We start from the raw sequence: 16,370 nt of genomic DNA on the forward strand, positions 1-16,370 counted from the left end.
GGTTATAGTTATTTCTTGCGTCAAACAGTCAGTTAAAGAGTAACAAACACACTTAAGATAATATTTATGCATTAATATATTCTATATTATGTCTCCTATATATATCAATGCAAGCGTATAATACACTAATGTAGGAATGTCACCCCAAGTATTGCCATGTGTCCAAGTAGCATTTCCATTAATAAATTATATCTCAAAATTTACCCACTAGTTGGCTTATCATTTAAACAGCTCCTTGGAAAATGGCAGTTTGAGAGGGAAGGGAGGGACCCAGAGAAGAAATATGCTTTTTGTTTAAGAATAGCCAAACTATAGAGAATTGTTAAAAAGGGAAAAGACATTTTTCTCCTATCCCCACACAGGGTATGGCCAAGCAGGCCAAAACACTGGGAGAAGATGGTGATATCTTCGGGAATAAGCTTGAGGATAAACAAACTGCATTTTCTGAAACTGAAGGGGCTAGAGAGAGAAATAGAGTACATCGAGCATGATCCTCCACTGGTTTTCAATTAAGGAAACAAAGACTACGGTGCCAAAGTTACCTGAATTGACTAAATACTGTCCGGAATTGCCCCCAGAAATTAAGCATCCCTCTCACTCGAAACATGTTTGTTCTATTAGTGAAGATCATCTAAAAATGTCGAATACCAAATACCTATGCAACTAAGCAACCTGCTGCTGCCCGTGTTAGCATTACTTCAATCGTACATGGTCAGATTATGTATACAGAAGGTGCATCTTTCTACATTTGCAGTATAATTCATCCCCAAGCCATTAGATCAATTAATGAGCAAATGAGAACGGCAGCCATGGGTAGAGAAGTTAGCATCCGAACTAACCTCAGAATCTCAGCAAATTTTTGGCTACATGTTGTCCTAGAAATGGCTTATACATTGTCTGGAGTAGTTCAACTGGCCCATGTACAATCTTAATCTTCTTCACCTGCAGAAAGTGTGTAGAAGACAAGCAAAAACAATGAGAACGGCATTACTAACTTCGGTCAAAAGGCTTCCTAAAGAGAAGTGATCTCGTATCAGTATGTTATGTGCAAATGGCATCGTGAAACAAATCCTATTAATGATAAAGCAAAGTCCTTGTGAAGAACAAGGCAATTGAAAGAGACATTAGACAACTGAAGAAACAGAAAACAACCAAAATACTAAGTCTTAAAGGACACCAGTCCTAAATCAAACAGAAAGAAATAGACGAGAATTATGTGCTGAAGTTGCTCAACTACAGCAAGAGCAGAAGTAGAGAAGAATTATGTGCTGGCTGAACACACCACATTCTACAACCAGCAACCAGCAGAGTGACTGTCCCATTTTACAAGCAGAAACCCACAACCAAATCACCTCCAGACCAGCAGCTAAGCTTATATCATGATAGTCTACTTAGAGGAAGAACAGAAAAATTGTTATTACGAACCATCACCCCGAGAGCTGAAAGCATGAGTAGGATACCCTCTTCAGGAGACACATCCTCCCAAAAACTATTTGATCTTCCCAAGCGAGGATGCTTCTGAGTCTTACACTCCCCACAAGGACATAGAGAGCCTTACTTCATTACAGGCAACAAGGAAATTAAATAGAACCTCCCACCATTGTGATCAACACAACCAAGACATAATAGGATACTGGCATCATTAATTGAGTAATAACAAAAATCCTCACGCCTGCTGAGAGTCTCCAATGTTTTTTCTTTAAAAACAGATCAGAAAGACAACTGAAAATAATAGAAGAGCAGCTCATAAAAACAATAAACGAGATAAAGGAAGAAAAAGTGGGAAATAAAGTCGTAGTAGTGTTGTTCCAAAAGCATGAAAAAGCCAAGCGTTATGAAAGGACAACACAATGCCTAAAGCAACCAAATCACAGAGTCTTCCTTCCTGAGCACTGCTGAGAGCCTCCCAAGTGCATTCATATAATTGAGACCTGTAAGGACTAACCACAAGCACTAGAGGACCTGTCCAGAGGCTTAGTTCTCGACTCAAGAATGAAACCTTCCCAAAATAAGAACATCTCTTCATGACAGTTACAAGACATTTAATCTATCATTCCTCAGTTGCAGGAAGCAAGCTCCAACATGAAGTCATAAACCTAAATAATACCATGGTAAATTAATTTTAAAAAACAGGAAATTCCTATTTTTCATAGCATGGAACAGCTAATCATGCCCTCCCTTGTCATTGCAAAAGAGGGCTTAATTAGTAGCTCCAAGTCAAATCAAGAACTTTGTAATTATCAACCTGCTAATAGGAATCTATCAAACAATTCGTTGTATGTGTCTTTCTGCCTCCAAATTACCCAAAATATTCTCAAAACTTAATTAAAGATTCGGTCACCTATCAAACAATTCAAATTTGTATAAAATAATAAAGAATTTATAAACATGTATTCTTATTTTTGAATTGTATAAAATATTATAGGAGAAGAGAAAGAAAATAATAAGAAACAAAAATAATAAAAACGCTCTCGATAAACAATAAAGAATCTTATTTTTGAACTCTTTAAGAATGCATGATGAAATATAAACATAAATTGTATGTAAAATAATATGATCCCATTAGTAATCACTAATCGTACTTAAAAATATATATATTTATAAAAGAATTTATAGTTGTAAAAATTTGAGATGTATTTATTTATTTAATAGTTACAATAAGAAAAATAAAAGTACGATGGCCAATTTGTTATAAAATATAAAATTCAAAGACTAACGGCATAATTTATTTTAAAAATATTTATGTATAACTCTTCTATATTTTTGTTGTCTAATGCACGGAAATGCCAAAACAGTGTCGCTTCAGTGTTCCAAAACATTTCCTAAACCAAAATGCCAAGAAACACAAAAAGAATGTTTCTTGTGTGTTTTCATCATTTCAAAAAATATTTCGGGGGGGTCGTTTCGCAGTATTGGAAATTCTTATATTTCTAACTAAAAACTTTTACCTTAAATCTCTTCTTCTTTCTTCATTTTGCAAAAAATTGAAAGATCCGTTGCCATTGTAGCTGTCTTCCTGGTCTCATTCGTCGTCCGTCGTTTCGTCCACTACCATTGTCCTTCCATCTTCTCATTATCGTCCGTCATTTTGTCCACTGTCGTTGTCCTTCTATCTTCTCGTTCTTGTCCAACATTCTGTCATTCCATCCCCTAGCATCTACCTTCCACCATGCAACAGAGGTTCCATCCAGCTTCGACTGGCGATTGCAACTCTCGGCTCTTCGATCAACAATCGTCGATTTTCTCTATATGTATATATTTCTGTTCCTAACTCTTTTTTGGGTAGATTGTGAATATATTATGTATGTATATATATTTTGTGAATGTATGTATATAGCTATGAACGTAAATGTATGAGTATATATATATATATATATATATAGAGGCTAAAGTCATACTTAGCTCCTCCAACTTTTCCAGTTTAACCATTTTGCCCTATGAACTTGAGAAGGGCCTATCAGCCCCCTCAACTTTTCATTTAAAGCTTATTAAATATTTCAAAATTCAAAATCACGTCTAGACTATACTTATGTGACACATGTATTTATTTAATATTAAATTTTATATTAATATGATACAATGCGACTACACTGTTTATTGTGTATGTTTGTATTAATATAAATTTTTAATAAATAATTATGTATAATTTATTAATATTTAATAATAAAAATTTATCATTTAGACATCAACATATATATTTATATTGTATTAATATAAAATTTTAATAAATAAAAATATATAATTTATTAATCAATATATTTGCATTGTATTAATAATAAAATAATAATTTATAATTTATTAATATATATCATATTAATATAAAATTTAAGGCTAAAGTCATACTTACCCCCTCCAATTTTTTCAGTTTAACCATTTTGGCCCCTGAACTTGAGAAGAGGCCTATTAGCCCCCTCAATTTTCCATTTAAAGCCTATTAAACATTTCAAAATTCAAAATCACATATGGACTGTATGTATGTGATACGCGTATTTATTTGATATTAAATTTTATATTAATATGATACAATGCAACCATATTGTTCACTGTGTATGTTTGTATTAATATAATATTTTAATAAATAATTGTGTATAAATTTATCAATATTTAATAATAAAAATTTATCATTTAGACATCAAAATATATATTTATATTGTATTAATGTAAAATTTTAATAAATAAAAATATACAATTTATTAACAGATAAAATTTTATTAGACATCAATATATTTACATTGTATTAATAATAAAATAATAATTTATAATTTATTAATATATATCATATTAATATAAAATTTAATATTAAATAAATGTGCATGTTACATACGTGTGTAGATTTTGAATTTTGAAATGTTTAATAGGCCTTAAATGGAAAGTTGAGGGAGCTGATAGGCCCTTTCTCAAGTCTAGGGGGTAAAATAGTTAAATTGGGAAAACTAGAGGGGCTAAGTATGACTTTAGCCTAAAATTTAATATTAAATAAATGCACGTGTCACATACGTACAGTCCAGAGGTGATTTTGAATTTTGAAATATTTAATAGACCTTAAATGGAAAGTTGAAGGAGCTAATAGGCCTTTCTCAATTCAAGGGGTAAAATGATTAAATTAGGAAAGTTAGAGGGGCTAAGTATGACTTTAGCTTATATATTTATATATAGCTGTGTGTCAGTATATTTATGAATATATGTATGTCTGGGTAACTTGATGGCTCTATTGATGTACTCTTGAGATCTAAATAATTTTTTTTAAGTTTTGGCGCCATAGGTTTGATTGATTTTTGTGTGTTGTGCATTTGCTATTATTAAAAAAAAAATTATTGTGTTTATATTTGTTTGAATGCATTATGAAATTTATATTTATGTTTGATTAAATAATTATATTTTATATAACTTTTTATATTAAAAACTATATTTAAAAAAATCCTTCATATTTTTTATTTCCCTACATTTTTGTTTCTTATTTTTTTAAAAAAAATATCATTTTCCCATTTTTATTTCGTATCATATTCATTTCTCATTTCCGTTTTTCATGCATCCTAAGTTTTGTTTAGTTTCACCGCTGAAATGGTTTGAATTCTTCAAACTATAATATAATGGTTTGGTTTCAAAATGATTTCAAACTAGACTAAATCCAACCATGCCAGCTCCTATTATCAAAATTCATAAGTTATTTTTATATTCAAGCTAAAACTAATAAATTATTTTTCTTCCACCAAAACACACATTAGAATGTATGTTTATACATGTACATGAATATGTACATACACATACATGTATGTATATATACAAACAATGTATATACATACATACACACGCCCATATATATACATAAAATTAATTTTTGAAAAATATTTTTATATGCTAATCAAACACTGAAAAATAAGATAAAGAATATGTTTGTGTACATTTACATAGATGCACATATATATTCATATAAAATATTTTACATTTACATAGAAACAAACGAAGGTCTAAAACAAAAATTTGGGGACAATCATCTGTATGTGTAGATGTGAGGTGTGTTGGTGGAGAAATTGAGCAGAGAAAGGCTTCTGGCTTAGATCCAAACATGGTGCAACCGTGCAAGGGAGGGAGAGGAGGAGATGGGCGAAAAGTCCTGCCCCAGCAACAAAAGGCAAACTGCCGTGAAGGATTCTCGGGCTGATAAATAAATAGAATTAAGGCTTACTATACTCAATGTACTATCAAATATAAGCTACTTACTAGCAGATATGAACAAAACATAACACTATATATACCACTCAGCTCAGTATGAATCAACTCATATATGTACCACAAATGGGAGAGACTTGCACCAAGATATATATAATGCCACATGTCATTATATATAATGCCACATGTCATTTGCATGAGAAAATAAGCTATATTTTCTAAGACTCAAATTACAGGCGACCTCTGATATCTGCATCTTGCTTGAAAACACTGCATAATCATCTTAATTATTTTTAAGATTGTTTGTAATTATTACTAATGAACAATAAGACTTTAGCTAAAACTTAATCAACCATACCAACACATTTTTTCGAGTGTGGCAACAAATACCAGTATAGTACTTAAGGACCTTTGATATTTACCTGGATTAATCCGCGGCCAATCTGTATTCCAAATACTTGAAGGAATCGAGCCCTGAAATAACACCAATAAAAGTTTAATTCTGGATGGTGGAGGAGGTAATGAAGTTTGAAATAAATTAAAAGGAGAATAAAGATGGAGAATAAAGGAGGAAAGCATCTTTACAGCTATGGTCATTCACCTTAAGTTTTGTGCAGAACTTTTGCTTTCTTTAAGCACCAATGCAGTGCTTTACTCCTTGGAAATTCTTTTTCTCCATCTCGGTTGCTTTCCCTTCCCATTAGCTCTGCAGATTAAGATAAAAATAAATGCCCACACAAGGCGAAAACAAAATTATGCAGTTTAAACAGAAGGACAAGAATATAACCTCACATTAAATACTATAAAACCATCCAACCTTGTGAAGAAAAGGGCAATCAGGTAAGTTAAAGAGTTTGCCCAAACAACACCGCCATGGAGGACAAATATTTTAATAGTTCAAAAGACTACCTTTGTCCTCTTGAGTGGGAATCATCGTCTTTCACATAAAAGAGGAATTTGGGAACGAAGCCACTAGTGTTTTTTCCATAGTTTCAAACCTAATCTAATGGCCCAACCTGTAGTTAACGCGTATAACCAAAGCAAATGGTCTTTCCCATTGCGTTGCTTTCTGGATGCTTCACAATGCTTGGAACAATTGCAGCTTCTCAATCAAAATGGTGTCCCTTTTCATCTTCATGGTTTGATAATTAAAAGATGTTTCACAGGAATAGACTCCAACTTCTAGCAACCCACCACAACCTTACGGCTGAAACAGAATATAAAAAGGTGCATGAAGCTGGTGGCGGAATCAGTTGATGCCCTAATCTTTAAAGATTTCCCAGCCAACTTGAACTCTTTAACACCCCACAAGACCAGAAGCTCATCTTCAACCTCGAAACTGCAAGAGCCTCGAGAGTAGCGGCACCAGAAAGAGAGACTACAATGAAAAAAGATGATTTCTCTAGTGCAGTTTTCTTCAGAAGGTAATGATTCGTGAACCAACCTTAGTCAACTAAAGGAGATAAGATTATATGAAAGTCGAGAAACAAAAGCCTGTTTTGATTCTTCTCTTTCCGTTACTGCCATATGTCAATGGCATAATGTAGTATAGAGCCTTTATTTGTACTTCCCTTTCATGCAGAGTCTATATCTGTATCATTTCGGATGAAATGTATTTGTTTGGCACAGTAAGCTAGCTTATTTTTCTTATAACAGCTACTTTTGAAAGAGCAACTGAACCCACAGAAAACTGGTACTTTCATTACCACACCACCCACAGCCAAAGCTGTATTGTTGCTCCACTAGCAAAAACATAGAGAAAACAGTAGTGCTAGAGTTCAGCAAATAAAAAGCCCGAAGCCAGAGGAACTTCATTTAACATCCAACCATGAATCCACAAGGAACATCAAACCACCAAGATGACTACAAATTGAAGGACACACACCCCAAGCTGGGAGAACGCTGGCCACATGGAGGGGTACGTGGTGGAGGAGGATGGATTAGCAGTGAAAGGGCTACAAGCACTTATGATCTTGTTGAACAGATGTATTATCTATACGTTAGAGTTGTGAAAGCCAAGGATCTCCCCACAAACCAAGTAACTGGAAGCTGTGACCCGTATGTAGAGGTGAAAGTCGGGAATTATAAAGGGAAAACTCAACACTTTGAGAAGAGAACAAACCCTGAGTGGAACCAGGTGTTCTCATTCTCAAAAGAGAAGATCCAGTCCTCGATTCTAGAAGTTTTCATCAGAGATAGAGAGATTGTGGGGAGGGACGATCATGTCGGACAGGTTGTATTGGACTTGAATGAAGTGCCAACCAGAGTTCCACCAGATAGCCCTTTAGCACCTCAATGGTATAGACTTGAGAACCGACGTGGTGAGAACAAGGTCAAAGGAGAAATTATGCTTGCGGTATGGATGGGTACACAAGCTGATGAAGCTTTTCCAGAGGCATGGCATTCAGATGCTGCATCAGTTCAGGGAGAAGGTGTTTACAGTGTCAGATCAAAGGTTTATGTTTCTCCTAAACTGTGGTACCTCAGAGTCAATGTGATTGAAGCCCAAGATGTGGAGTCACAAGACAAAAGCCAGCTCCCACAGGTTTTTGTAAAGGCTCAAGTTGGAAACCAGATACTGAAGACAAAGTTATGCCCAACACGAACAACTAATCCATTCTGGAATGAAGACCTTATCTTTGTTGCAGCTGAGCCTTTTGAAGAGAAGCTTGTGCTTACAGTTGAAAATAAAGTAAGCCCTTCCAAAGATGAAGTTGTGGGAACGGTTAGCTTGGTGTTGACTGAATTTGAAAGGCGATTGGATCACCGGCCAATTCATACTCGCTGGTTCAACCTTCAAAAGTTTGGCTTTGGTGTGCTTGAAGGAGATAGGAGGAATGAGCTTAAGTTTTCAACCAGGGTACATCTCAGAGTCTGTCTTGAAGGTGCTTACCATGTTCTAGATGAATCAACTATGTACGTAAGTGACACACGGCCCACTGCTCGACAGCTATGGAAACACCCTATCGGAATTCTTGAAGTGGGTATCTTAAGCGCACAAGGGATTCTACCAATGAAGACAAAGGATGGCCGAGGAACCACAGATGCTTATTGTGTGGCTAAGTATGGACAAAAATGGATAAGAACCAGAACAATTCTTGAAAACTTCAATCCAAAATGGAATGAGCAATATACTTGGGAGGTTTATGACCCTTGTACAGTGATCACATTGGGAGTTTTTGATAATTGCCACTTAGGAAATGAGAAACCAGCTGCTGCAGGTGGAGCTGTAAAGGACTCCAGAATAGGAAAGGTTAGAATCCGGCTATCAACCTTGGAAACTGATCGTATCTACACCCACTCTTATCCACTCCTTGTCCTACAACCATCGGGACTTAAAAAGATGGGAGAACTTCAACTAGCCTTCAGGTTCACTTGCTTGTCTTTAGCAAGTATAATATACCTCTATGGGCAACCCTTACTGCCAAAAATGCACTATCTACATCCCTTTACTGTAAACCAATTAGATAGTTTGAGATATCAGGCCATGAACATTGTGGCAGTGAGGCTGGGTCGAGCTGAGCCCCCACTGAGGAAGGAAGTTGTTGAATACATGCTAGATGTGGATTCCCACATGTGGAGCATGAGAAGGAGCAAAGCAAACTTCTTTCGAATTGTTTCACTATTTTCAGGCATGATCTCTATGAGCAAATGGCTTGGTGAAGTTTGTCACTGGAAGAACCCAATCACTTCAGTTCTAGTTCATGTCCTATATTTCATATTGATCTGCTACCCAGAATTGATACTTCCAACTATCTTCCTTTACATGTTTCTAATTGGGATATGGAATTTCCGGTTCCGGCCAAGGCATCCCCCCCACATGGATACTAAACTTTCTTGGGCAGAAGCAGTGCATCCAGATGAACTGGATGAAGAGTTCGACACATTCCCAACATCCAAACCTCAAGATATAGCCCGGATGAGGTATGATCGACTAAGAAGTGTTGCAGGTAGAATTCAAACTGTGGTGGGAGATATGGCAACGCAGGGAGAGAGGTTCCAGGCTCTGCTCAGCTGGAGAGATCCAAGAGCAACCAGTCTCTTCATAGTTTTCTGTCTTTGTGCAGCAGTGACACTTTATGTGACACCCTTCAAAATAGTTGCTTTGGTTGCTGGCTTATATTTACTACGCCATCCAAGATTTCGAAGCAAAATGCCTTCAGTCCCCAGCAATTTCTTCAGGAGATTGCCTGCAAGAGCTGATAGCATGCTCTGAACGAGGAACAGAACACACAGATTCCTGATGTTTCAGAATTTTAGTTCTATTCTCCATCTTTGATATCTTTGTTCCCGTGAACTGACAAGCCCTTCCAGGTATTAGCTTTTTAAAGTTTTCTTCAATGTTTGTCTTTTTTTTTTTTTTCCCAGTTTTGGAAGAGGGGGGTTGGTTATTGTGAGGAAGGGAATGAGGGTCTGGGTGCCAATTGGCCTAATGGGAATAATGGGACGAGTTTATAGTTGTTTGGATTAGTTGTCCTGATTTTGGTTACACTTTTAAGCATTTTTTTGTGTAGTATTCACACTGCTTTTTGGCCTTTTCTTTACTACCAGAGTGCCTTAATGGTTTTCCTGGGATGTTATGGCAGCAATGTGCCTAATAGCTTCTTATAACACGACTGTAGCATAATGAACAGAGAATCTTTCTGCAAGGACATGAAACGGTAAACTGAACTTTTACTACTGGAGTCTTGAGATCTGATGTTGCCTATTTTCCAGGATTACTTATTTCAGTAACACCACCACCAAGCCTTTAATCTCATTAGGCGGGGTCTATTATATGGATACTAGCTTGCCAATCATCACTATCTATAACCATATCTTTTGTAACATCATTATAATCCTTATCATGCCTAAGAATTTCCTACCAAATTTATCTTGGTCTTCATCTACTCTTGCTACAAATTTGTTCTATTCCATCCACTTTCTCACTAAACATCTATTGATTTTCTTTTTGCATGCCCAAATCATTTTAATTGTGTTTCACACATCTTATTCTCAATAGGAGCCACCCAACTTTATTACGTACATCTCTTACCCGCATCCTTTTCTTAAAGAAAATGAAAAGAGGAACAATATCAGGAGATGTATAGTTAAAGGACAACCACTTCCTCATTCATTCTTCCCCTCTTATTGGCAAGGAAATTACAGCACTGCCAAGTTCACTTATAGAACAATATTCATGGAGCTTTATATCAACAAGTAATGGAGGACAGACTGAAGATTAAGGCAAGAGAATTGAATATCAAGCAATTATCAAAACAGAAAAACAGCCTACAGACTGAAAGAAGAGAAATGGAATAGAGATTCAGAACTAGAATGGTTGGACACCATCCAATAGCAAATCAGCCCAGGTGGGAAAGTTTACGCGGCAAGAATTTGGCAAGCATGAAACTGGAGCACCAAAAGAGGCATAGATACTCCTCCTTCAGTGCCTAAAGCCAACATAATCAACCACGATATCCTCACATCACCAACATAAGCTACCTTATTTAATCACACCAAAAGAAACAGTTTCACATTACTTGAGTCACACAAATGGGGCAGAGCCAGTGTAGGCGCAGTGGGGCCTGGGCCTTTGCCCGCCACTCATTGACGCTTATGTTGGCCTAAAATTTTTAACAGACCTCATTCATGTTAGGCTAAATTTTTACCTAAATCTAACTACTTTAGTTAAAAAAAAAATAATTAATAAATTAAAATTATAAATTCTGATAAACTATAATAAGGTATTGAATAAGGGGTTAAACTATAAATTTTTCCTAAGACCACCCCTTCACACAATATTGTGGAAAATGATGTGTCTTAACAGTTTTACTGCAGAAATTTGCAGAAGCAGCACAAGATCATTCGACTTTCATTGAAATGATCTGACACCGATGGGAAGCCAAAGAATTCCACGCACATCGGTAAATCAAAGAACATTAGCAATGTCAGTGGCGGATCTACTAGTGAGTTGCCTTGGGCTGAAGCCAGGGCAACTCACAAAAAAATTAAAAATTTTAGTGTAAATGTTTTAATTTTTTATTAGTAGTAGCCCACTATTAATTTTGCCCAACCCACCCCTAATTTTGCCCGGCCCAGTCCAACCCACCTACCTGGATTCTGAGCAATGTGTTTCCAAACTAATACCAATTGAAAGCTGTAAAATATATCTGAAGAAAGCCTCGCCTGAAAGTCTGATGGGCCGGATGGATCTTCGAGCGTGGGACTGGTTTCTCCGTCTTCCGATCATCTTTCTGTTGCTGTGGTAAAGCGTTCCTTTCCCGGAAGCTGAAGGCAGCAAGCCGCTACCTAAAACCGGGAAAATTATGAGTTTTGAGAATTTTATCATTTATTTTATTAAAAAAAAAAGTTCACTTTATCATTTATTTATTTTGTGTTTTTTTTAAAAGATGAAATTGTCAAAAAAATTGAAAAATATTTTGAATATGCTATTTATATATAGATTTTATATATTTTATTATATATTTGATTTCACTATATTGGCCAGTTTGTTGCAGCTTAATTAAAGAAATTATAGTTTCTAATTTCTTAAATTATAAGTTCTAAAACTTAGAATAAGTTGTGAACTTATTTGTTATAACTTTTCAAAAATTGTACTTAAATAGTTATGGTGTTTAATATCATAAGTTGTAAAATAACTTATTTTTGTATAATTATCCATAATACCCTTAATAGTTATAGAATAATAATTTAAAAATTAATTAGTGTATATGTATAAGTTTCAAGTATTATAAAAAAAATTAATTAGTGTATAGAGAGAAAAGGAGATGGCGAGAGAAAATAAGAGATCTGAAAATGGAGATGACGGTGGAAAAGAAAAACCCTTGATTGCGTAGACAGAAGAGTAATTCTTTGTTAAAAATAGGGGCAAAATTATTACAAAAATATAACTATTTAATCAGAAGTTGTAGAAGATAGGGTACCCCAACTTTGAAAAAGTTAACTCCTACCCCTTCTAAAAGATAGTAGAAATTATAAAATAGAATTCTACAAATTAAAACAAGCACTACATACCCATTTTTTTAAAATTAAAAGTTAAAAATTGCAGCTTTTAAATTGCAACAAAATGGCCCATTATATATTTTATTGAATTGAATGTACAATTATTTATAAGTTTATAACATAATAATAGTCAGAGTCAAACATCAATAAATTTGTCTAAAACTAATCATATTTAATAATTATTTTTAAATTTATTTAAAACTTGCTTGACCTATAAGAACAAGACTCGATCTCTTTACATATTATCCAACGATCAAGTTAATCTCGGTATCAAATGTGAAAATCACTTCACCTATTAGGATAAGATTTTAAATTTATTCAAAAGTCTCATTTTTAATTTGATAAAAAAATTTAATCTCTCACTATTTTAATCTACCATTAATCAAACATGTCAACTTCGTCAACTCAACTTTTAGCCAGTAATCTCTTAAAAAAAAAAAACTTTTAGTGACGAATCATAATATTTTTAAGAGACTAATATTTTTGTAAAATAATAAAGTTTTTTTTTCATATTTTTAATTATGTAATAAAACTCATGATCTATTTTTTTATGATTGATTCTATTGACTGAAGTATTATTTTTTTTTATAAGAAACATCATTTTTAATTTTTATTTTTAAAATTCTGTTAAATGCAGCATTTATTTTTTATGTTTAAAATAAAAATTATTTTAAGTTAAATAAAAATAAACACTGAAAATTGACAACAAAATCAAATAAGACATAGCATTGGAGAATTAAATCTTGGAAACAATTATAAATAATAAATAAATAGTCAATTTAATAATTAATTCCAAAAATTGACTCTTTACAATAAGGGGTTAAACTGACATTTTTTTACGAGGAATCAGCCTTATCTAACACCTCAAATATTTTTAAAATATTTAAAAGTTAAAAAAATAAATTTAAATTTAATTTGAAAAAATTTAGAATTATATGAATGATTTGAATAAGTGTGTATGAAATTAAATTAAATACATAAATAAATATAAAAATTAAATATATATATATACACATATATATACTATGATACACGAAAACTTTTCGGGAGTGTCATTTCAGTGTTCCAAAACGTTTCTATTTTTGAAATATTAAAAATTATTTTTAGACTATTTTTACAATTTCATAAATATTTTGTGATTGTTTCATAATATTAGAAAAATATCGATTTACAAATAGAGATGAAATTTTTTTTGTCTCTAACATAAAATTTTTAATTTTTTTTAGGAATTTGTTTCCAGAATGTGTTTAAATATATTATAGAATTTATGTTTATTTTTAAATTGAATAATTATTTTTTATATTTTTTTATATTAAAAATTATATTTATAAAAAAATTCATATTTTTTTAATTTACATATTTTCTCTCATTTTCATTTCTTACATAATTAAAAAATAACATTTTTTTTATTTCAATTTCGTCTCGTATCCATTTCTTGTTTTTATTTATGTACAACCTAAACTTAAAACTGTATTTATATTTTAAAAAACAAAAAATGGTTGAAATATTATTGATTTATTTTTAAATATAAATGTGTTTCATAACTAAAAGCCACAATAAAATCAATCAAACTAAGTTTCTGGCCCAAAAAGAAAAAAGAAAAATAAAAACAAATTAAAAGTGTGTTTGACTATCATTAATGTCACTTTTAATTCTAGCCTGAGGCATGAAACACCAAAACGGTGTTACTTTGGTAATTTTGAGACGTTTCCTATTTTGAAATGTCAAGAAACACAAAAGAAAAATATTTTTAGACTGTTTTTATAATTTTAGAGACATTTTCAGTCTAATTTATAATATTAAAAACGAATTTTCGATTTAGAAATACATTTCTATCCCATGACCAACATTAGAAATAATGGATATATATATATATATATCCATTATTTATCTTGTAAAAGAGTTAAAAGACAAGAGAAAAAAGAAATGACAAAATACATGTTTTAGTCACTGTATTTGTATATTTTTTTAGTTAAATATTTAATTTTTTTATTATTTTAATTATGTTCATAAACTATATAATTTTGAGTCAATTACATTCTTAATTTTTTTTGTTATTTTAATTATATTCCTAAATTATGCTTAATAGTATAATAAACATAATTTAATAGTATAATTGAAATAACAAATACTTCGAGTTTTTAAATAAAAAAATATATATAAGTACAAAAATTAAAATATGTATTTTGAAGGAGAAATTTCATAAGCCATCCTATAAAACACTTGTGAGGATTAGCCGATTAGCAGCCACTACAAATTAATTAGAAGATTGATTAATTAAGAACTATATATATATATATATATATATATGAGTTGATGATGATTAAGTTTGAACTGTCCTAATTAGATACATGCACTGGGGCCAACGACTCAGCCTATTCTAAGTAAAAGTGTTTACCTAACCATTTTCCTATTCAAACATTCAGCTGCTATTTCTAGAATGATAGGAGCCTGGCTAGCTAGATACATGCATGGGCAGACTTAATAAAACTCTTAGTTTAATTAATTAATTAATATATAGTTGAGTTTGTCAACATGGCTTTTTAATCATCTTGGGAAAGATCAATTGCTAGCTACCTGATAAGATATAATGATACCCAGTGAACTATCAATTCCTCTAATATTATATATATATATATAGCAACTGTCATTCGAATATGTAATTAATGAATAAATTCACTTGTGATGTAAGTGATTTGTTTTATTCATTTTTTCATTCTTTTGGATTAGTTTAGTGCTTTTTTAGTAATAAAAATTATATTCATGAGAACGTCAATATTCATGCATTAATATATTGTACATTTATATTATTATCAAAAATATTACATTTGGATGTCTAGAGATATGTAGTTTATAGGATTTGTTTGACAATTTGTTTGATTGGTAGATTACAATTGAAAGTAAGATAGGGCTTTTCTAGCGATTACTTTGAGTTGAAATATTATCAACTGCAAGAAATAATATTCATGATTGAATGTCATTAATTAATTAGGGGTGTTTAAATCGTCAGTTAAGTTACCGGATCGATTAAAACCAACTAACCAAATTAACAAAATTGGGAAATACAATCGAACCAAATCGATTAATTGAACCAAATAATCAAACGAACTGCTAACTGAACTAATCGAACTAACATAGAAAATCCAAAAAAAATCAATAGACCGAAGAAACCGAACTAACATATTGACAAAAAAAAAATTTGAAAACTAATTATCAATTTCAAGCACCAACTCAAGAAAAGATTTAAAAAAACGTCATTTTATATTTCGGTTGGTTCGGTTAGTTCAATTATTTCAACAAAAAAATCTAATTAAAAATTAAAAACCAAACTTTCTAAAAACTATAATTGAACTGAACCATTGTAAAAAAATAAATGAACTGAACTAATAAGTTTAGTTGATCCAGTTCAGTAAATTCGATTAAACTGAATTTCTACTTTCCCCTATCGGTAATTGCCACAATTTAAGTCACGATGAACACTATCTCTAATAGAATTGTGGGCTTATAGAGCATGGGAAAACTTAATATCATTTAGGTATAATAATATTATCGTGAATATTTATTCATTCTAATATATATACTCTGCAAGCTACGGTGAATTCAATACATACTAATCTACGGTAAATTACTTTATAATTATTAACCAAACAAACATATATATATATATAACAATACTTAAAAGTGTTTCTCAAATG

The 16,370-nt window shown here is 32.3% G+C and overlaps 1 protein-coding gene and 1 long non-coding RNA gene across 2 annotated transcripts; one reads left to right on the forward strand and one right to left on the reverse strand.

Annotated features, from left to right (window-relative positions):
* Window positions 1-200: 200 nt before the first annotated feature.
* LOC127789137 (uncharacterized) lies at window positions 201-11,164 on the reverse strand. Its single transcript, XR_008020506.1, has 4 exons — window positions 11,036-11,164; window positions 6,272-6,376; window positions 6,093-6,144; window positions 201-942 (listed from the first exon to the last, which is right to left on the reverse strand). It is a non-coding gene; the product is annotated as an uncharacterized LOC127789137 (long non-coding RNA).
* Window positions 7,499-9,886, forward strand: LOC127789136 (FT-interacting protein 1). The gene has a single exon (XM_052317932.1). It carries the CDS (start codon window positions 7,499-7,501, stop codon window positions 9,884-9,886), a length of 2,388 nt encoding a protein of 795 aa, XP_052173892.1.
* Window positions 11,165-16,370: the final 5,206 nt, after the last annotated feature.

The sequence above is a fragment of the Diospyros lotus genome, chromosome 13 (assembly GCF_014633365.1).
Source record: "Diospyros lotus cultivar Yz01 chromosome 13, ASM1463336v1, whole genome shotgun sequence".
NCBI lineage: Eukaryota > Viridiplantae > Streptophyta > Magnoliopsida > Ericales > Ebenaceae > Diospyros > Diospyros lotus.